The sequence below is a fragment of the Drosophila sechellia genome, chromosome 2L (assembly GCF_004382195.2).
Source record: "Drosophila sechellia strain sech25 chromosome 2L, ASM438219v1, whole genome shotgun sequence".
In the NCBI taxonomy this organism is placed as follows: domain Eukaryota; kingdom Metazoa; phylum Arthropoda; class Insecta; order Diptera; family Drosophilidae; genus Drosophila; species Drosophila sechellia.
The window spans coordinates 20483660-20504671 of record NC_045949.1 but is presented as its reverse complement, the minus strand read 5'-3'; the positions used below and the strand labels follow the sequence as shown (position 1 = coordinate 20504671).

The 21012-nt window shown below is 42.8% G+C and overlaps 5 protein-coding genes across 10 annotated transcripts in view; all 5 read left to right on the top strand.

The window, feature by feature from the left end:
* The first annotated feature begins 4742 nt into the window (after nucleotides 1-4742).
* On the top strand, nucleotides 4743-9199 carry LOC6618224 (probable multidrug resistance-associated protein lethal(2)03659). The gene is given in 9 exon segments (XM_032727522.1): nucleotides 4743-4915; nucleotides 5111-5284; nucleotides 5286-5336; nucleotides 5398-5551; nucleotides 5613-5872; nucleotides 5874-7358; nucleotides 7414-8626; nucleotides 8681-9097; nucleotides 9152-9199. Coding segments are annotated over 9 exon segments (3852 nt in total). The 5' UTR covers nucleotides 4743-4847; the 3' UTR covers nucleotides 9182-9199.
* Nucleotides 9200-10448: 1249 nt separating this feature from the next.
* LOC6618223 (endonuclease III-like protein 1) lies at nucleotides 10449-11939 on the top strand. The gene is made up of 4 exons (XM_002042462.2): nucleotides 10449-10594; nucleotides 10659-11126; nucleotides 11192-11362; nucleotides 11419-11939. The coding sequence occupies exons 1-4, from the start codon at nucleotides 10514-10516 to the stop codon at nucleotides 11833-11835; spliced, it is 1137 nt and encodes a 378-aa protein (XP_002042498.1). The 5' UTR covers nucleotides 10449-10513; the 3' UTR covers nucleotides 11836-11939.
* A 158-nt stretch (nucleotides 11940-12097) lies between these two features.
* On the top strand, nucleotides 12098-13207 carry LOC6618222 (replication protein A 32 kDa subunit). Its single transcript, XM_002042461.2, has 4 exons — nucleotides 12098-12207; nucleotides 12267-12328; nucleotides 12388-12974; nucleotides 13064-13207. Exons 1-4 carry the CDS (start codon nucleotides 12195-12197, stop codon nucleotides 13140-13142), a joined length of 741 nt encoding a protein of 246 aa, XP_002042497.1. The 5' UTR covers nucleotides 12098-12194; the 3' UTR covers nucleotides 13143-13207.
* Nucleotides 13208-14320: 1113 nt separating this feature from the next.
* LOC6618221 (microsomal triglyceride transfer protein large subunit) lies at nucleotides 14321-18064 on the top strand. Its single transcript, XM_002042460.2, has 6 exons — nucleotides 14321-14485; nucleotides 15106-15905; nucleotides 15973-16903; nucleotides 16963-17503; nucleotides 17558-17725; nucleotides 17784-18064. Exons 1-6 carry the CDS (start codon nucleotides 14419-14421, stop codon nucleotides 17935-17937), a joined length of 2661 nt encoding a protein of 886 aa, XP_002042496.1. The 5' UTR covers nucleotides 14321-14418; the 3' UTR covers nucleotides 17938-18064.
* A 1674-nt stretch (nucleotides 18065-19738) lies between these two features.
* LOC6618217 (GTPase-activating protein skywalker) overlaps nucleotides 19739-21012 on the top strand; it is a 39466-nt gene continuing 38192 nt past the window's right edge. For 2 of the 6 annotated variants that reach the window (XM_032727310.1, XM_032727312.1), the window contains exon 1: nucleotides 19740-20272. The gene's annotated coding sequence lies outside the window, so the exon portion shown is untranslated. Of the gene's footprint in view, nucleotides 20273-21012 lie in introns of all 6 variants that reach the window. The other 4 variants (XM_032727308.1, XM_032727309.1, XM_032727307.1 and 1 more) reach the window with 4 other exon arrangements.

Genomic DNA, 21012 nt, shown 5'->3' with positions numbered 1-21012 from the left:
GGATAAAACTTTTATTATTATGTAGAAGCTGGCATAATTTTTTGCGTTTGAATTTTGGTAAACTTTTGGCTTTTGTTCTACTTAACATAAAGTTCGCATGAATAACAAAACAAATCTGGGAAATAAAGGGAGTGCAAATTTACTAATAACATCCTGTGAATCAGGGACATTTATTAATGTGCGGCGTGGATTTAAAATCGTTGAATATTCGAATAGTTCGGGCATTAAATAGCGTTTTCAGTTGGGAGCTAAAGGTCGATGGCGAATGACTTCCGCGACCTGGCAGCTCCCTGTGACATGCATAATACAATATTGGCCGAAAACTGAACGCGATGGCCAAAACGGTTTGCTAATTGGGTCAACAGTGCAGTTTAAAATTTCCGTTTGGTGACCCCTCCCCAATAACCTCCCCTAATAGCGGTCGTTTGAAGCCATTGTCCTGAGCATTTTGCATGTCATTTCGGTTAATTTAATTATTTACGTCGCTCACTTTTGGGTTTAGTCGAACGAGCACGCAAATTATTTTCATTAGCTATTTCTGTCGAAACGTTTTTGTACAGTTTTCCCAAATAAACAACTGCACTGAGCTAATTTAGTACCCTTCGTTTTGGGCTTAAATATCAATTATTTAAATGATTGATTTTTGGGCCAGCCCATGAACGACATAGCAAGAAATAAAACTTTGGCATAGCTAACGAATAAGTTCGACCCTTAATTTGTTTATTCTGTTTTTTAAAGCCAGGAAAACGAAGAGAATAAACCATGCAAATCAATCGCTTGACCCTTTTTTCCATTGATTTTTACATACCCACTGTGAGGCATTTCTGTTTGGGGCTTTATCGGCGTTTGCATAATGCAGCAATTCCAATTAGTTTTGCCAACTAAATTTCAATTACATTTCAAACACACTCGCACATGAGTAGCTCGACATGCCATGGCAATGAAGTTGGCCAAAAGATTATTACGACCCACAAAGTGTTGCATAGTTTAGGGCGCACGTTTTGCCAAAACAGAAATTAAATGCTGAAAGCCGAAATATGGAAATAAAATTTGGTAAAATGCATCGAAACCCGCTGCTGCACACATTCATTCGGGGCTATTTCTGATCGGGCTCTAAAAGCCCAAAGCATATCATTTGTTGCTCATTTAAATACCGTAATTAAGTGATATCATGCTATCTAATATGAGTTCCCATTCTGCGCAAGTGGCGTGTTCGCCTCGCCGGCGATGGTGGCAAAGCCCCACTTGCGGCTGCTTATTTTGAAATTTTATTTAGAGCTAATTGTTTCCTGGGCCAGGTCAGCAGTCCAGCCCCTTCAGCCGCTCCAGCCCCCTCCGAACGGCAGGAGCGACCTGCACGTGAATGAGCCAGCTGGCAAGCAGCTCCCCCCTCCCCGGAATCCAAACACATGCCCATGTGTACACACCAGCCCATATGCATACGCACCTCGGCGAAAGCCTGGCCGAAAGCCAAAGGATTGTTTGTTTATTTGTTCACACCGCAGCGAATCGAACGAGGCATCGAGGGGTCGGATTTAATATTTTGCTGCCCCTTTTATATATATACTTACTTAACTTCCCTGCCCCTTTGGGGCTTTAAGGAAGTTGGGGGGCAGGGTGGAGGCTATGTTGCAATTTGGCTACAAAGCGAACTATGAAAGTATAAAAGAGGCTCCGCTTACCTAACGTATTTCTAGTGGTTAAGAACTGTCAAAGGGGCGGCAGGTACTTATTGTTCCATTTAAAATGAAAATAACTTATTAATATTTCAGTCTTTACCCCTTTGAATGACACGTTCTATGTTAATCAAATTGAGCTCAAGACAGAATTGTCAGCTAGGAGGGCGGAGGAGCCAACTGGCCCGCTCATCACAAGGAACCCTGTTAAATGCCTGTTTTTGATAATAACAATTATATCCAACGGCTTCCTGTCATACGCATCCCTGTCCAGCTTTCAGTCGTGGATTAGGCAAGGACAAGCTCGCATGGGGTGCGCCAGTAAACCTTATTTGCCGTGACCGCCCGCTGCGGGCAGAAAGTCAGCGGTGGCCACTGGACAACCCTTAACCCCTTAATAGGTCTGAGCACATGCTGCCCCTCCCAGAACCCCTTTCCCCATTCCACCCCCGCCCCATCGCACAGCTAACCGCGAAAGTACACTGAAAGAGAAAGTGAGAGAAAGATTTTAGAGCAACATACAGGTTGCAAGTAAACGTGGTTGCGAAGCCACCTGAATATATTGAAAGCTGCTGCACTTCTTCAACCGATGAATGAGGCCAAGTTAAATCCATTTTGTATAAATCTCAAATCTCGTTCAAATAGTCAAAAACAGTGTTAACAGCTGGAATGAGATACTTAGAAAGTTTGTTGCATTAGTGGTAGGATTACAAAGTGAATATATGCTCAAACATTTTTTCTGCGTGTGGATGCTCGTCAGCAGAAAGGGACGGCTAATCGGGGGCGAGCGAGACGGGGCTAGCTGCAGCTGCAGTTAATGAAACACATCTCCGCTGGGTGGACCGCAGCAAGACGTGTTTAAATTTAGTTTTCGTTAATTTTCGTTTGTTGTCTTTTGTTGTCCAGCGGGTGCCTTGCCCTCTGCCCCATCGCTCCCCCCACGCCCCCCATTCATCCCACTTAAAGTCCCTTGCTGTTGTTGTTATCAGCAGCCGCTGCTGATAAGAGCGTTGCTGTCGTCAATTTGTAGCGAAACATATGTTTGCCCCAAGTGACAGCCGCACTCACGCTGCGTCCTCGTCCGCTGATAAGGCAAAAACATGGAGTGACTGAGCCGCAGATGAGCAGGCGTTGAGCGGGGCGGTGGGAGGGGGAGCGGCACTGAATGTGGGAGCGGTCAGTGCCCGTTGGGTGCGAAGCACTCCCTATAAGCACGGATGTTACCCTGCGACAGGACGGTGCAACTTTAGTGTTCAAGAGAAGTATCTAAAAAAACACAGATATGCTCAAACTTTTAATTCTTAAAGTGATATTTGTCTATTACTGAATACTATTTAATCACAAAGGGCATCTGAATGGAACCTCGGTCTTCGCCTTCTCAGAATGTTAGACTGCGAAATGCTATATAGATCTTTAGAGATTTCTGTGAAAGGTCTGTATGAGGATTTAAAAGGGTATTTTATGGATCTCATCTCCTCTTTGTTTGTTGGTCCTCCAATCCGATTCGCTTCACCCAGGAACAGTTGGTACTGCTACTTTTGTTGGGCAGGGTCACTTCAGTGAGTTGTCGCACAGATAAATATGTTTATTTGCCCGGACTTACATTCCAGTCCAGTGTGCGTCTGTGTTGGTGAGTATCTGTGTGTGTTCAGAGCTGAGCATATATTTACCTTATTAATCCGCTTTATGCCAATACACGCCGTCCGCATATCTATTTCTCTGGTTCCCTTCCTTCATGTTTACGTTATGCATTAACTCACATATCGCGTTTTATTTTTATACGCGTTACTCATTAAGAAAAGAGCAGCTGAACTCGCTAAAAAGAAGGTGAGCCTCTTGAGTGAGTAGATGTATCTGCATGTCCGTCAGTCTGTCTGTCCGTTCGTGTGATCCAGGAACCACAAGAGTGGAAGTTATAAAAAGATAGCTTCAAAATAACTTTACTTCCTGTCAAAGTTTTAAAATCTGCTCGCATTCTAATTGCATTTCTTCACCTTCACCTCTATCTAGCTGAGCAATGGGTATCTGATAGTCGAAGAACTAGACTGCAGGACTCTCTTTTGTTTAAATTCAGTTTTTCCTTTTCCTCTCTGTGTAGATATTTTCCAATTTTTCTCTGCCACTTTTGCGGTTAATTAAATCTTGCGGTCGGTTATTTTATGTAAATAAATGATAAAATATTCACACACATTTCTGATTATATTTATGCTGAAAAAAGAGCAATTCGTGACCATCTGCATCCGACTGAAACTTGTGTGTGGTTTAATTTTTTGGTTAATTTGTATTTGCTTATTGATATCACGCTAAGCAAACGCTGAAAATGATGGATGGCTCAATTTACAAATATTTAAACAGACATACATACGTTTTCGGTTTAAAGAATTCAGATGAACATAAAGAACGTCTGGAGTATAATATAACTTTCTAATGAGGAGTAGCGTAAAACATTTCACAAACAATGTGTAAAAGACATTGAAATTCGAAAGAAAAGAATACCAGACTTCGAAAACTAACAAAAAGATTGAATGGTGATTGAAAAATAGATGTCAAGTTACTTCCTATACGAAACTAAAGGTATTAGAACGCATGTAAGTTAGCACAGAGATACTGGACAAAGTCCGTGTCAATATTTATTCCCTTCTTAGTAAATCTTGATAAGCGTACATTTTTAGATATGCAGTAGTATTATCTTTATTTGACGGGTATCTATCCGAATAAAACTATTTCAAAATCTAATGAAATTAAACCATTTTCAACGATTTCCCACTTTTCTCACACTTTTCTCCTTAGATTTATTTAATTTACAGAAAAATTGAATGATTTTGCATTACTTAAGAAATTACTTAAAGCAAAGTGGCAGATAACGTAAGCATCTAATAGCTGTATATACTACAAACATAACTACCAAGATTATCTCTGAGATAAAATACGTCATCCAGGTGAGAAAACTTCCGTGAATTTTATCACTCGTTAGATGGCATCTAAAACGAATCAGAACAAGTAAAAAAGCGAAACCCCACGGACGCTTTTATCTGAAATTTTTATTCTCGCTAAGCGGAAAGTTTTAGTTTTAACTAAAGTGAAAAGTAGCTAATCCAACAAACTATTTAAATAGTGCATTTCACTTAGATAAGCCCATGCCAGCAGAATAACTAAATAAAACTTAAAAGCATGCAGGCCAAAAAATTGCAAACAAATCCACGAGAATCTGCGGGGATATTCTCTACTTTAATGTTTTGGTATGTTTTATTTAAAGCTTCTTTAAAACTAATGATAGCAAAACCATTTCGTCGCGGAAAATCGTACTAAATACGGACTGTTATCAGTAGATATCAGTAGTCGTAAGACCACTGACGCATTGAAGGCAGGTCTTTGAGAAACTCGGAGCTATGCTAGCAAATAATTAAATATTAATTAATGTATATATTTTCCAGCTTTGCGTTGCCCATACTTTTCAAGGGCAGGAAGAAAAACCTTGAGCCCACTGATCTATATAATGCTCTAGAAGGACACAAAGCGGAAACTCTCGGCGACAAATTCTTCGAGACTTGGCAGTCGGAAGTCAGATCCTGTGGGAATACGCCAAAAAAGGAACCAAGTATAATTAGGGCAGCTTCTCCTGTCTGGCATAGCTGTTGGAGTTCTCGAGCTGGGAACAAGGTGCGTATGGATGAATATCTAGCTATACGATCAATATATCTTCTAAGTTTCTTCCTGACAGAGCGACCTTGCCACTAATCCTGGGAGCTCTAATAGCAGAGTTCACACGAAATGGAAATGGAGATGGGCTCTGGGCGCAAATTTATGGAATTGCTCTGGTTCTGAGCTTACTGTTTTCGGTGCACATGTTCCATCCCCTCATGATGGCCCTAATGGTAAGATTTTAAATTATTATTCATTATTGTGAACTGTGATACAAGAACATTCTTCCCCCAGCACCTGGCCATGAAAATGAGAGTGGCTGTGAGCACGGCTATCTACCGAAAAGCACTCCGGCTGAGTCGCACTGCCTTGGGAGATACAACCACGGGCCAGGTGGTGAATCTCATATCCAACGATCTGGGCCGCTTCGATCGCGCTCTGATACACTTTCACTTCCTGTGGCTGGGACCGCTGGAGTTGCTCATATCCTCGTACTTCCTATACCAACAGATCGGAGTAGCTTCGCTGTACGGAATCGTGATCCTACTTCTGTTCGGTCCAAACATTTCTCAGCCGACTGACTTCGAGACTGAGACACCAAACAGCGCTAAGAACTGATCAGCGGGTTAGGATGATGAACGAGATTATATCAGGTATTCAGGTGATCAAGATGTATACCTGGGAGAAGCCATTCGGGAGGCTGATCGAAAGACTTCGGCGTAGTGAAATGAGCTCCATTCGCAAGGTGAACTACATCCGGGGCACTCTGCTGTCCTTCGAGATTACCCTGAGTAGGATCGCAATATTCGTAAGTCTTTTGGGATTCGTCCTGATGGGCGGAGAGTTGACGGCGGAGAGCGCTTTCTCAGTTACCGCTTTCTACAATATCATGCGACGCACGGTGTGCAAATTCTTCCCGAGCGGCATGTCGCAATTTGCAGAGATGATGGTAACCCTGCGCAGAATCAAAGGATTCATGATGAGAAGTGAGACTGCAGCTTTGTACCTTAAAGGTGGACAAACAAATAAGCTTTTCGAAGGGGAACCCCTTGTGAAATTGCAATCCTTTCAAGCCCGTTGGAATCATGATCACGTGGAACCCGTTTTGGAAAACATTAACATCAGTTTAAGTCCACCGCAACTGGTGGCTGTCATTGGACCCGTTGGTTCTGGGAAATCCAGCCTCATACAAGCCATCTTAGGAGAACTTCCTGCTGAGTCGGGGAAGCTAAAGGTCCAGGGAAATATCTCGTACGCCTCTCAGGAACCCTGGCTCTTCAATGCTTCCGTTAGGGATAATATCCTTTTCGGTCTACCCATGGATAAGCACCGATATCGTAATGTCATAAGAAAGTGTGCTTTGGAAAGAGACTTCGAACTGCTCCACGGCGATCGCACTTTTGTGGGTGAAAGAGGAGCTTCCCTATCCGGCGGCCAGAGAGCGAGGATCAGTTTGGCCAGAGCTGTTTATCGCCAGGCGGATACCTACCTCCTCGACGATCCTTTGAGTGCTGTGGACACCCATGTGGGACGCCATTTATTTGAGGAGTGCATGCGTGGCTTTCTCAGGGATAAGCTGGTGATTCTGGTGACCCATCAACTGCAATTTCTGGAACATGCCGATCTGATTGTGATCATGGACAAGGGAAAAGTATCAGCTATTGGGACCTACGAGGAAATGCTTAAAAGTGGTCAGGACTTTGCGAAACTTTTGGCCACGGAGGTCCAGGAAATGGGGGATTCTGATGAGGAACAAGTTAATGCAGAAGGCAATGCCAAAAATGATAAGTCGACCTACTCCCGGCAAAGCAGTCGTGTGAGCAGAGTCAGTGTTACTTCGGTGGATTCCTCTACGGAGTCCATACTGGACAATGAGAGACAACCTGCTCAGGAGTCGCGATCCCAAGGGAAAATTGGATTGGGCATATATGGGAAATACTTTTCCGCCGGCTCTGGATGGCTAATGGTCGTCCTGGTTGCCTTCTTCTGCCTGGGCACTCAAATTTTGGCTTCTGGAGGCGACTACTTCCTTTCCTACTGGTAAGTATGCTTAATTGAACTATGTTTTTCACTATTAATGAATATTTGTTTTCAGGGTTAAAAACAACGACTCCTCTTCTTCTTCTATGGACATTTACATCTTCAGTGGAATCAATGCAGCCCTAGTGATATTTGCTCTGCTTCGAACCCTGCTCTTCTTCAGCATGGCGATGCACTCATCCACCCAGTTACACAATACCATGTTCCAAGGAGTCTCCCGCACCGCTTTGTACTTCTTCCATGCGAATCCCTCGGGCAGAATCCTCAATCGATTTGCCATGGACTTGGGGCAAGTGGATGAAATCCTGCCCGCAGTGATGCTCGATTGCATACAAATATTTCTTTCAATCAGTGGAATTATAGGAGTTTTGTGCGTCACAAATCCGTGGTATTTGATTAATACCATCACGATGTTCTTGGCTTTCCATTTCCTTCGCACATTCTACTTGAGCACTTCGAGAGACGTAAAAAGATTGGAAGCCATAGCCAGATCCCCAATGTATTCCCATTTTAGTGCCACTTTAAATGGCCTACCCACCATCAGATCTATGGGAGCTCAGGACTTGCTCACCAAGGAATACGATAACTACCAGGATCTCCACAGTTCCGGATACTATACATTCCTGTCCACAAATCGAGCCTTCGGTTACTATCTGGATCTGTTTTGCGTGGCCTACGTCATATCGGTAACCCTAATGAGCTATTTTAGCCCTCCCCTGGATAATCCTGGTCAAATCGGTTTAGTTATTACCCAGGCTATGTCCATGACGGGGACTGTTCAGTGGGGAATGCGGCAATCCGCTGAGCTGGAGAACTCCATGACCTCTGTGGAAAGAGTTTTAGAATATAGGCACCTGGAAGCAGAGGGAGAATTTGAGTCCCCAGACGACAAGAAACCACCCAAGAATTGGCCACAAGAGGGTCTGATCAGTGCGGAACAACTAATTCTAAGATACAACCCCGATCCCAAGACGGATAGAGTCCTCAAGTCACTGAATTTCGTTATCAAGCCACGCGAAAAGATTGGCATCGTGGGCAGAACGGGTGCCGGAAAGTCCTCCCTTATAAATGCCCTCTTTAGGTTGTCCTACAACGATGGATCCTTGTTAATAGACAGCACGGACATTCTGGGAATTGGGCTTCACGATCTGCGCAGCAAGATCTCTATAATTCCCCAGGAACCTGTGCTATTTTCCGGCACCCTGCGCAGCAATTTGGATCCCTTTGAACAGTATGCTGATGAAAAATTGTGGAAGGCCTTAGAAGAGGTGAGTAATTACAAACCTAACCATAACTATAACTAATCACCCTTTTCTCGCCAGGTTCACCTCAAAGATGAGGTGTCGAAGCTGCCAAATGGCCTGGAAAGTGTGGTTGCCGAGGGCGGAGCCAACTACAGTGTAGGTCAGAGGCAGCTGGTCTGCTTGGCCAGGGCGATTCTCCGCGAGAACCGCATCCTTGTGATGGACGAGGCTACCGCAAATGTGGATCCCCAAACAGACGCCCTCATACAATCCACCATTCGCAGGAAGTTCAGAGATTGCACCGTTCTGACCATAGCCCACAGGTTGAACACGATCATCGATTCGGACAGGGTCATGGTTCTGGACGCTGGCACTCTAGTGGAGTTTGGGTCACCATTCGAACTACTGACCCAATCGTGGAGCAAAGTCTTTTACGGGTTGGTGCTCCAAACGGGTCGTTCGAGTTTCGAGCACCTTCTGAAGACGGCACATGAGGTCAGTAGATGTACTCTTATTAACTTTGTTTTGTTGTTAATGCCTTCTTTGCAGGCCCACGAGAGAAGACTGCTATCTCAATAAATAATATCATGATTGGAGAGTATATAATTCAAATATTTTTTCATTTCCCATTTTTTTATTTCTTAAAAACCGATTGTGATTAATGGGAAATAACATTTTTCGATTTAAATGTTGTATAGCAAGACTTTATAGCTACAGTATTGTAGTATACAAACAAGAGATAATGCTATAGTCGAGTTCCCCGACTATCAGATACCCAAGGGCGTCGCCAGCTAGATTTTTTATATCCTGAGATCTCGACGTTCAGACGGACAGGCGGACACGGCTAGATCGACTCGGATATTGATCCTGATCAAGGATATATATACTTTATATGGTCGGAAACACTTCCTTTTGTCTTTTACTTACTTTTTAACGAATCTAGTTAACCCTTTAACTCTACGAGTATCGGGCCCACATCACGTCGGTCAAATCTAAGTCACTGGCGAAGCTAAAAAAGCTCGACTGGCTCTTCCACTCCAGCAAACTTCAAATGAGCTCTAAGGCTCTTTTAATCAAAGCCATTCTCGCTCCAACGTGGAGTTATGCCATCCAGGTGTGGGGAACTGCCGCCAAATCCCAGCTTAATAGGCTCCGTGTGGTCCAGTCGAGAGCTGCACGTCACGCATCTGGGCTCCCCTGGTACGTGACGAACATGGTCATCGAAAGAGATCTGAAAGTTACCATTCTTGGGGATCAGATTAATTTCCACAGCAGCCGTTATGCCGACAGGCTTATGGCCCCACCCGAACCGACTAGCAACTATCCTAGCTGATCTCATCTCCCTCCAAAGACTGATGAGGGTACACACCAGCGATCTCCTTACCCGGAGGATAATATAACATATTACATAACATATTTAAGTAATTGATAACTAGACTAGATTTTTCTTTCTTTTGTACTTTATAATTAAGATACCACTTGGTCTCATTTATCTTTATCACACATTAGGTTATGTTCAGAGGAATTACTGAACGATTCCTTTTGAAACCTTAATGATTAAAATTAGTTGCCTTTAAAAAAAAAAAAAAAAAAAAAAAAAAACGAGTATAAAAAACGGGTATAAAATTTATTTTAGATATCATAATTTAGTTTTATGAGTTGTTGATTTCGAAATGGAAACATTTGTATTAAATTTTTGGCTTAAAATGTATTGTAATAGCGTATAAGTTGTAGCATACGAAAAATTGTTCTTAAAATCTTAATTTGTTGTATGAGTTGAATATTTCGAAATTTCAAATGTTCCCGGCTACTTAGGTGTAAAGTGTGACCGTGTCTCCTACATCGAAATCGATAGGTTCGGAATGTAAACAAACATTGAAACTGAAAGTGAAGCGCAGAATTGTATTAGTTATGGCCAAATTGGCAAAACGGGGAGATCTTATAAAACCCACGGAAATAAAAAGCCGTCCAAATCGGGCGGATAACGTGAGGGTAGGCGGAGATGCATGATAAACAATGATATTGATACTCAAGACGCAGTTTCTAAATCTTCCAGGATATCGAGGATCTGGTTGGTGTGTCTTCTGGCGCAGCAGGATCGAGTAGCTCAGTGTTCTTCTCCCCCGTGCAAACCCGCAAGCAGCGTCTCTTAAATGGGGAAGCCGTGAAGAAAACTAACATGAAAATTGAGCCCTTGTCTCCAGCTCGAGTTGCACCCAAAAAGATTAGAAAGGAGGATCGCATGGTAACCAGAGTTCAAATGGGTTCGGCTACTGTGGTCATATGCAAAGTGGTGCCTGATGCCGTGGACTCTCCAGTGAGAGTGGATAAGGTAAAAGAGGAGGTGGAACCCCAAATAAAGCAGGAAGCTCAGGAGGATTCCCATTCCTATTCTGAGGTGCTAGCACCACATCCTTTGTGGTTTAACCACCTAGAAAACATTCGCATTATGAGAAACTCCAGAACTGCGCCAGTGGACACCATGGGATGTCACCGATGCGCCGATTTGAAAGCAGACTCGAAGGTATTTCCAAAGAGTGGAATTAAGTACGGAGAAGAATAAGTTACAAACTAACAACTTCCTTGCAGACGCAGCGCTTCCAAAACCTAGTTGCATTGATGCTGTCCAGTCAAACCAAGGACCAAACTACTTATGAAGCCATGAATCGCCTCAAAGACCGAGGTCTAACTCCACTGAAAGTAAAGGAAATGCCAGTGACTGAACTTGAGAACTTACTGCATCCCGTATCCTTCTACAAGGTGTGGTAAAATTAATAATGAATAAATAAATCGCTCTTACTCTCGATCTCTTCCAGAACAAAGCCAAGTACCTCAAGCAAACCGTGGACATACTGATGGACAAGTATGGTTCGGACATTCCAGACAATGTCAAGGACCTTGTAGCTCTTCCAGGAGTTGGCCCCAAGATGGCCCATATTTGCATGGCAGTGGCCTGGAACAAGATAACCGGAATCGGAGTGGACGTCCATGTCCACCGCCTTTCTAACAGGCTGGGCTGGGTGCCGAAGCCCACCAAGGAGCCCGAGCAAACCCGTGTGGCGTTGGAGAAGTGGCTGCCATTCAGCCTCTGGTCAGAGGTCAATCATTTGTTCGTGGGATTCGGACAAACCATTTGCACCCCAGTGAAGCCAAATTGTGGGGAGTGCTTGAACAAGGAAATTTGTCCTTCAGCCCATGCTGAAATTAAAGAAAAGAAGAAGAAAGATCGATAGAAAAGTTTCTAGGTTTTAAGTGTTTCTGAAATTATTAGTACTAAGAAAAATATTGTGTTACCCATAAAAAAATAAATGCATTATTTAGGGCTGTAAGTCCTGTAAAAAATCAAAAAGTTTGTCGCTTTTTTTTAACTGAATAAAGTATATTCCCAATTTATTACAATAAATCAGTTTTCAAAACAACTATTGAAATATTGACAGGTCATTTTGTATTTTGTATATACCAAATAGATGGTATTTTGACGCGTTCGACCTACGGCCACACTGTCAGTTCTACGTTCGCGCGTTTTGATTGTTTACCAGCGGCTGCTTGTGAAATTATATAGAATACTCAAAATCCCTCAAAAGCCAAGAAAATGAATGATTCATGTAAGTAGAACTAGTAGCTCAAAGAAAGTAAAGGAACTAATGGCGAAGCTCGTTTTTAGTTGGAGATTTCAATGCCACACAAACTGCGCCCGCTGGAGCCGCCAGCAATCAAAAGGGAGAAGTAAGTGAGACGCCAGTAAAGTTGCACAACCTAACATGATTTCGTATGTTTGCAACTAGGGAATAGTGCCCCTGGTGGTGAAGCAGATTGTGGACGCCCCGGAGGGAAACATCGAGTTGTTCGGCATGCAGTACGCCATGGCCTGTGTTGTGGCCATAGTGCGAAACGTGGAGACTTCCTCGACGAAGATCACCTATACACTGGAGGATCATAGCGGCAGGATCGATGCGCACTACTGGCTGGAGGAGGGCGACGCTCTCAAGGCACCCGAGGTCATGGTCAACAACTACGTGAAGGTCTACGGCACCACCCGGTCGCAAGGCGGTTCCAAAACCCTAATGATATTCAAGCTACTGCCCGTCTTGGATCCCAACGAGGTGTGCACCCACCTGCTGGAAGTACTCAATGCCCGCTACAGGGCCGAGGACTACCAGAGCAAGGGTGGAGCTGGAGCTGGTGCAGGGGCTTCTTCCGGCTCAGGCTCCATAGCTGATTTCACCGCCTCCCAGAGCTCGGCCATTGTCAGTGGGCTAGATCCCAAGCAGCAGGCCGTCTTCCAGGCCATCAAGAGCAATGTTTCCGAAGAGGGCATCTCCCGCAAGCAACTGAAAGCCAAATTCTCCCACATCAGCGACTCTGAGTTGACGTAAGCTGTTTATCCAAAGCTATTGCATCATTTGATATTCTTTATTAAGTAATATTAATTCTTACATGTGTTGTTTCTTATTTTTCCAGCAACATTCTGGACTTTATGATTTCCGAGGGACACATTTATTCCAGCATTGACGCAGATCACTTTATTTGCACAATGTAAATCGAATCGTGTAACCATTCAATTTTAATATGCGTATTGAATATATGTATTAAGTTTTTGAAAAACGTGAAATTTTTCCATATATTAGTTGTACATTAAATATTTCTTATATAATCAGAAAGCGATTGTTCGATATTTTTTATTGCATTTTGGAATATACGATTATTACTAGGAGATCTTGCTCTTCAAGTTGCCGGGGTTTATTTACGGCTTATATGAAAAGTCATCGATTCGTCTACAATACCTTACAATACTATGTAGCCGGCCTCATTAGCAAATCGGAATTTATATTAAAAAACTAGGCAAAATTAACAGCATTCAAAAGTAAGTCCTTGAAGGCAGACACAAATTTGAAAGGAAAGATTAATTTGAAATCAAGGTAGTTTTTTAGCAATTGTACAATAAAATAAAAACAAGAGGGAATGCAAGTGTGAATGCGAAGGCGAAATTAATTTTTTTTGTTGGAATATCGATAGATATTGGGGAATAAAATTAAAAATTGTTCCAAAGTGTGGGCGTGGCCGGTTCGGCGGCTTTAAGGCGTTAGAGTGGGCGTGGCGAAATTTTTTTTCTTGAAATAGACATTCATAAAATTATGAAAAAAAATCGAAAAATGGTTTAAAAACGTAGGCGTGGGATCTTTGGGCGGTTTGTGGGTAAGTGAGCATGGCGACGTGGGTCAACAAACTTGCGCTGCGTCTTTGTCTCTAGAATCTGTATGCTGAATCTCAGCCTTCTAGCTTTTATATTTCCTGAGACCTCGACGTTCATACGGACAGACGGACATGGCTAGAATTCCTCGATTATTGATTCTGATCAAGAATATATATACTTGATATTGTCGGAAACGCTTCCTTCTGCCTGTTACATACTTTTCAACGAACCTAGTATACCCTTTTACTCTACGAGTAACTGATATAAAAACACATTCCAATATGAAAACGGTATGAATGTTTTTGGATGGGTTATAATGTATATGTATACGTATTTGTAGAAAGTAAAAAAGTTTGTAAGAGTTCGAATAATTTACATTCTGGCACTCTCCGTAACAGTGGCGCCCTCTGGCTCGCCAGCTGTTCAATCTCACCACAGCCCAGCTCAGCGACTCTCAGCTGCTTAAAGTCACCACGAGTCAGAATCTCGCTCCTCAGCCCCGTTCTGTTGCCATTCCGCTTTTAATTCCGTCGCCTGCCGGCTCGGCTCGGTCTTATCAATGAATTAATTTACCTCTGCTCAATTTAATATAAGTACAGAATCGAACAAAGACCTTGGGAAAATGGAGAACAAACATAAGAAGTGCCTGCGAACCCTGCTACTGCTGGCCCTCTTTTTGGGACTTTTGGGTAAGTGATGCCAATATTTACGTTTAGTTGGGTAAATGGGTTTTGGTCAAGTTGAATGAACTGTTTGTGGTAGCGTCTGGCGATAAACAACAACAGTGACAGTGCCACACCTCCGCCTACGCACACAAACAAAAGACCGAAAGAGAACTTTTATCTGACACACTTTCCAATCGAAGCAGCTGTTTTACAGTGGGGCAAGTAACAGTATTGAAGGTCAAGGAAATGTGAAAGGTTGGTGGCACCTGTACATGTGTTTCGTTTTGTTTCTGTAAAGTTAGACAAAAAATGCAGTTACCCGTCCTGAATTACTGAAAACCGAAACATAGATAAACACCATCACATATGTTTCTAAAGATCCCCGGATTGAACCACATCTACATCGACCTTTGCTATCTATCACCCCATCCCTCCTTCAGATTATCAGTCCCTCGTACACGTTGCTCCCACTATTTGCTTTACCGCTGCCCACTGTGCAGGGCCACTTGTTGATAACCTCGACCCAGGCTTAGTAAACGACGAAAATACATATCAGCATGTAGCGCTGCTTCTGGGTGAAAGTTATAACAATTCGTTTGACTAATGACGTGTTCTACTGTTTCTTTTCGGTCGCATTTCTTTAGAGGATGGAAGAACGGCCCTAATAGCTCCAAACAGTCAGCAATTTTTCAAGCTACAGAATCAAGTGATACTCCAGGAACTGGGACGAGATTCAAGCGTCGCGGAGACGAGCTATACATTTGAGACCGATCTGAAGATCAACTCAGTTTGGAGTGGAGATGAGGACCAGTTACTGGAGGTTTTTATCAGCGGAAGCAAGGTCGACGCCTCTGGAAAAGCCCGCTTAATTACCCAGATACCCGATAGACCTTTTTATATCAGTCTGGTTAAGGGACAGCCTGACAAGGTCATAGCCCATACTTCCAAAGATCAATCCCTGCTGAACTTGGAGCGCGGAATTGCTTCCCTGCTGCAGCTCAGATTGGAAGCTTCCCATGAGGAGGAACTGGATGTTTCTGGCCTGTGTCGTGTGTCCTATAATGTCAAATCATCCACGAAGGTGGAGAAAACCAAAAGTGACTGCTCTCTGTGGGATCTCAGGGTGAACTATCACCCAGAAGAAGCTCTTGGAGTTACTCAGCAAGCCCAGGAGACGGTCTTCTACGAGCTCTCTTCAGAGGGCACACTCTTGAAGGCAGAGTCTCAGGAGAATCACCGCCTCAATCTAGCTGCCAAACCAGATGTGGGAAGCTCCGTAAAGAGTGCGTTGATTCTGCAACACGTCTCGCAAGGATCGGAGGAAGTCAAGCAACTGGAACAAGGCAGCTTAGACAAGGCCATCCAGAGCCTGCTGGAATGGTATCGCGTCTTCGAGCTAGAGTCCGATGTAGATGGCATGATCAGTGCGATCAAAGAGCAAACGGTATGTAAATAATCTCAAATTAATCCCCAAATTTGAAATTCAAATGAACTAAAAATCTCTCTTTCAGCTTGAGGACCAATTAAAGGACTCTCTGACGGAATTGCAATCCGGCGATGTGGGCAAATCCTCGCTGGCTCTTGCGTACGTAAAACTAATTCCCCTGGCTCGCATCACAAGGCAAGAACAATTTGAAGATCTACTTAGGGATCACTCAGAAGTTCTGCCCCAGTTGGTGGATCTTTTGGGCGCTGTTCAAACCTTCGATGCTCATAATGCCACCTTTGGATTCCTATACAAGGAGTCGGAAACCACAAACGAGCAATTGGATCTGCTAGAGAAATACCTGCAGTCCCTGGCGGTCGCCACCCATCCAGACAGGAAAATAGTTGAGCACTTGTTCGGATTGGTGGAACAGGAATCTATCAAAAAGCATTTAAAGCTGAGGGAAAGCGTCATCCAAACCCTGGCCACCTTGACCCGCCAAAGCGGACTAGATGTTGAAGATCCTTTGTTGAAGGAAGTGCGTTCTTATCTCCTGCAAGGTCTCACCTCCAAGGAGCCCACTTTGTACATAGGGGCTCTGCAAAATCTCCAGGATCCTGCTACCATTGAAGCTCTGCTGGAGCACGCTCAAACTGGCGAGGCCCCCAATTTATCGGTGGCTGCCTTACAGGCTCTGAAAGCTTTTCCGCTAGGTAGCTTTAACTCTTCCCATCGCTTGCAGTTTGAGGGCATATTCTACCAGAGAAAGCGTCGCTTTGATAGCTCCGCTCGCACTCTGGCTCTTGATATTATCCTGTCCCTCCGGCCAACTCAGGAGCAGTTGGGCTTCCTCTTGGAATACCTGGCCTCCAATGATCGCCAGTTTGAGATCAAAACCTACGTGCTGCAGAAGCTAAGAATGCTGGCTGAGAAGTGCCCGCGATTCAGGGCATTGTTCGAATCGGAGCTTATCAAACGGAGGCATGTAAACAACTACAATGTGCTGGGACAAAAGGGTGAGTGCCTAATTTCCTGATGACATTGTTCAACCAATTATAATCTTCAATACTTGCAGGTCTTACGACAGTCCTCACCCGTCAGCTTTCCCAGGCTCCAGCCTTCAACGAAACCCTGCTAAGTACCCAGGAAGTATATCAGGGAATACTGAAACGTGGCTCCGTGGAATTTCTGCTCCACGCAGGGCGTTCCCAAGCCAGCAGCTTCAAATTGGGCATCTACACTGCCGGCTTGGGCTCGATAGTAGGCGATGGTGACTCCGGCAATGGAAATGATGGAATCCCGGCGGATGATGAGTTCAGTGAAGACGAAGCGGTCACCGCGGGCATGGAGATCAGTGTGCAGGGTGCTCAATTGCGACCCCTAGTATTCTTCAGCGGCCAGACCGAGCTAATGGGTCACGTATGGGGAGGAAGTGCCTCGGACTCAACGCCCGCTTACCAGGCAACCACTTTGTCCCAGGACAACGAGCACTACATAATCCTGACCTCCGGGGCGACGCTACACTGGCGAGTTCTGGGCGCCAGGAGTGTGGATCTCAATGGCAAGGTGGGATTCAGCCTGTGGAATCGAAATGCCCAGACGGAAATCCAGCAAATGTAAGTGGAAAATTCATAGCATTTCTCAACTCACGCTTAACTCTTGGCTTATAGCACTGGCAGCGCTGTCCTTGGTCATGTGGCCGTTGGCTTTACGTATGCGAAATTAGTGCAGGATTTCAGCATCACCCACGAACCAAAGTTGAGTCTGAATGCGGACTTGGACTTCTACAGCGGCATTAAATTGTGCATGCAACTCCAGCGACCTGAACAGCTTCTCAAGTGAGTTTGCTAGAACTATTTTTATGACTCACATGCTAATTAAAACCTTCATTCGCAGACAAACCAACGTTCGTTCGGTTTTCCTGCAGTCTGTTGATCGTCCTTATGCCAAACATGTGCGCTCTACACTCTCCCACAAAACTGCCGGCTGCACTTTTGCCCTGAACCAGAAGAACAACGAAATGTGCAACCTTATTTTTAGCGAGTTGTAGATTCTACTGAAGAGATTATTGGAGATTCCTTGCATAAAAACTATATTTCTATGTGAAAACTCAGAGATTAAGACTCGATATAGTTGTAAACTCAAACGAACAAAGACAATTTAATTTTTAAATGCAATAAGTGTTTAATTTTTTTTGATCAACTCTAAAATGATTGGTAAAGCGGAAATGTGCATTTTTTCTCGATTCACAATAGTCGCACTTTAGATTTAAAATTCCCGCCCAAGTGTTGTGAAACGCGAAAAGGGACTCCTCGAGCTATCGATTGCAAGAGCTACGCATCATTCCCTTCCCCAAATTCGACAGTACCTACAACACTACTACGGCTTGCTTCTTCTTCAAACGCGGCATAAAAGAGGTGCACTCCACAAACACGAAAAGTAAATAACTACTGCAAAAATATCGTCGAACGCGCGAGTCGAATCAAATAAAGGTTAATAGAAGCAGGCATCGGAAAAGCTTGATTTCGGAGCAGTGAAACAAATTAGGCCACCGAATGGTGCTCTTCTTCTTCTTGGGGAATTAGAAGGCTCGTCGCACACACACACTCGCAAACAAATGCGAAATCAAAAGCCTCATCCGATTGCCCAAAGTAAATACTTCTATTTGCGAGCTTAAAGGCGCGACAAATTAAATTGTTCAAACTTAACAAATCGATATTTGTGTCACCAATTTGCGCGTTTAACTCAAGTGCTAAGCAATGTACTAAAATTAACATTTTCTTTGCCTCTTAAACTCATACAAACACAATTGGAGCGAGAGAGAGATGGGAAAGAAGGAGAATTGTTGTTGTTGACGTGTTCCGTTTGTATTCATGTGTGCGTGTGTGTGTGAGGGAATTTCTGTGGCGTGAAGTTGCAATACAAAAAAAACCACGTGAAATGTTCTGCAATTCTTGTAATTCTGCTGAATTGTTATCACACATTTAGAAAGCATAATCTGTAATAGGCGTTTGCCTTGGCATCTTATTAGCACAACATTTTAACGCAAGTTTTTACTCCGTACGAAATCATAAAAGAGCGTTAATAAATACAGACGTATACAAGAATTCATTTTATTTCTAATACTAATCTGAAATATATTGAAGAATGTTCTAGAATATCCAAAACCACGGTCACGGATGGTGACTATTTTTGTGAACTGCATTGTGATAGGGGTACCATTTTACCACACACACTTGCGCACTTGCTGCTCTCTCCCTATTCTCCCACCTTTCATAACGGCATCACGCACCCTGCTTATCGGCATTGTGAAAATTTCGTTTGGCTTTAAAGAAATTTCCAATCATAATAATTTTGTGTGTTTAAAAAGTTGGTTTAATTGCAAAAATACGTAGCAATTCATATGTTAACATTATTTTTAACTTGTATGGTTCGGGTGATGCTCTCTCAAACTTGTTTCGTTCGTCCGACATCCAACCGCACAGTGGGAAAGTTCTTAATCCCTTATGTCACTATTTCAGTGCTTAAAATAGGAGATTTTGTATAAAATCAGAATTCACTGAAATAAATACCCTAAATTCGTGTTATATAATGTTTTAGTAAAGTCGAAACTAGCTTGGTAAATTCATGATACTTTTTATTCTTAAGTTCTTAATAATGAGATTTTGTAAATTGTTCCTAAACAATAAACCGTAATAACTTTATAAAAACGCTATTTCATGCAAACCACTGCACATTAATCCCACTGTTCGTCAAACGTTGGAGAGCGAGCAACGACGAGAGGTTCGCAACCGAAGCAGCCAACGAAAGTCTATTTAAGCAACCCGCAAAAGGCGCTCTTTCGTATTGCCCGATAATTTTTCGACAGCGCTGCTTGTGTTTTCGGTTCCCGTTGAAACAAAGAAAATAAAAAATATATAAATAAAAAAATGGATGTAGGGCGAAAAAAGTTAAACCACTTCAAGTATACGAAATACGGCAATTTTGGAAACTAGAAAATCAATCTTTTAAGGTAGTTTATATATCCATCTCGCTCTCTCACTCTCCTCTGTGTGCATGCGTGAGTGTGTGTGTGTAAAGGCCAAAGAGTGCCCTTCGCCTCCCCGGCCACGCCCCCTTGGGCGGAATAATAAATTGGGAAAGAGAATATATATCTTGCTCCTTTAGAATTTACCTGTGAAAGTGAAAACGTGACAACACGATAAAACGGACGAAGCAAGCAAAACAAATAACGAGTGCATAAAAACAACGAAGGAGGATAGGAAGAAGAAGAAGTGCAGCAAATCAGAGAAAAAAAGAGAACGGAACAAGAACACAGAAAAAAGTAAAAATAACCAACGAAGAAGGGCAAAGAAAACAAGAACAAAAACACCAGATATTGACAGGTAAAAGCAGTCACCCTCCCATTCTCCTTTTTTATCGCTCTCTCCGCAAGAGAATTTCGAATTTAGTTGCACTATCACCTTTTCTATGATTCATTTGTTCTTGTAATAATATATTGCAATTCACGTGGACTAAGGGTTCAATCATGATATGATTGTTTTTTGTGATTCATTGTGATCATAAATTGTATTCAAATTTGTTTTTGCTGAGATCCAACAAAATTTTATAAGTCTTAAAATGCCGTTTTTTAGCTTTCATGTGCTCTTTATACCTACATAACTGATTAGATAGACGTTATTTTTCGTTCAACCTTGCACAATTTATGACGGCAGCAAACCACGTTATTCCATGTTGATAGCGAGAAAGAAGTTCAACTTTTTAATGCTGTTTACTTGGGCATTAAAAATGTTGTAAAAAATGAGTTCCGCTTTGTTCTTAAATTTACGGGGGATTATGTTGGTCATTGGTTTATTTTTGTACCACATTTTATGTTTATAGCTTAAATATAAGTATATATATTATAAGTAATATTTATGGTATTTGCAGTGATTTTATACTTTAGTTTGGAAATTACTTGACTTTTCTACTAGTGAAAAACTTGAATTTAATCACAAGTTTAACGGCTACAATTGTGTAACTTCGAAAAACCCCTTCCGTATTTCCCCAAAATAAACATTTTATGTCTTATATCTTCTCATGACTCATCAATAGATAAATATTTCGTGGGTTTGGCAATCTCCGA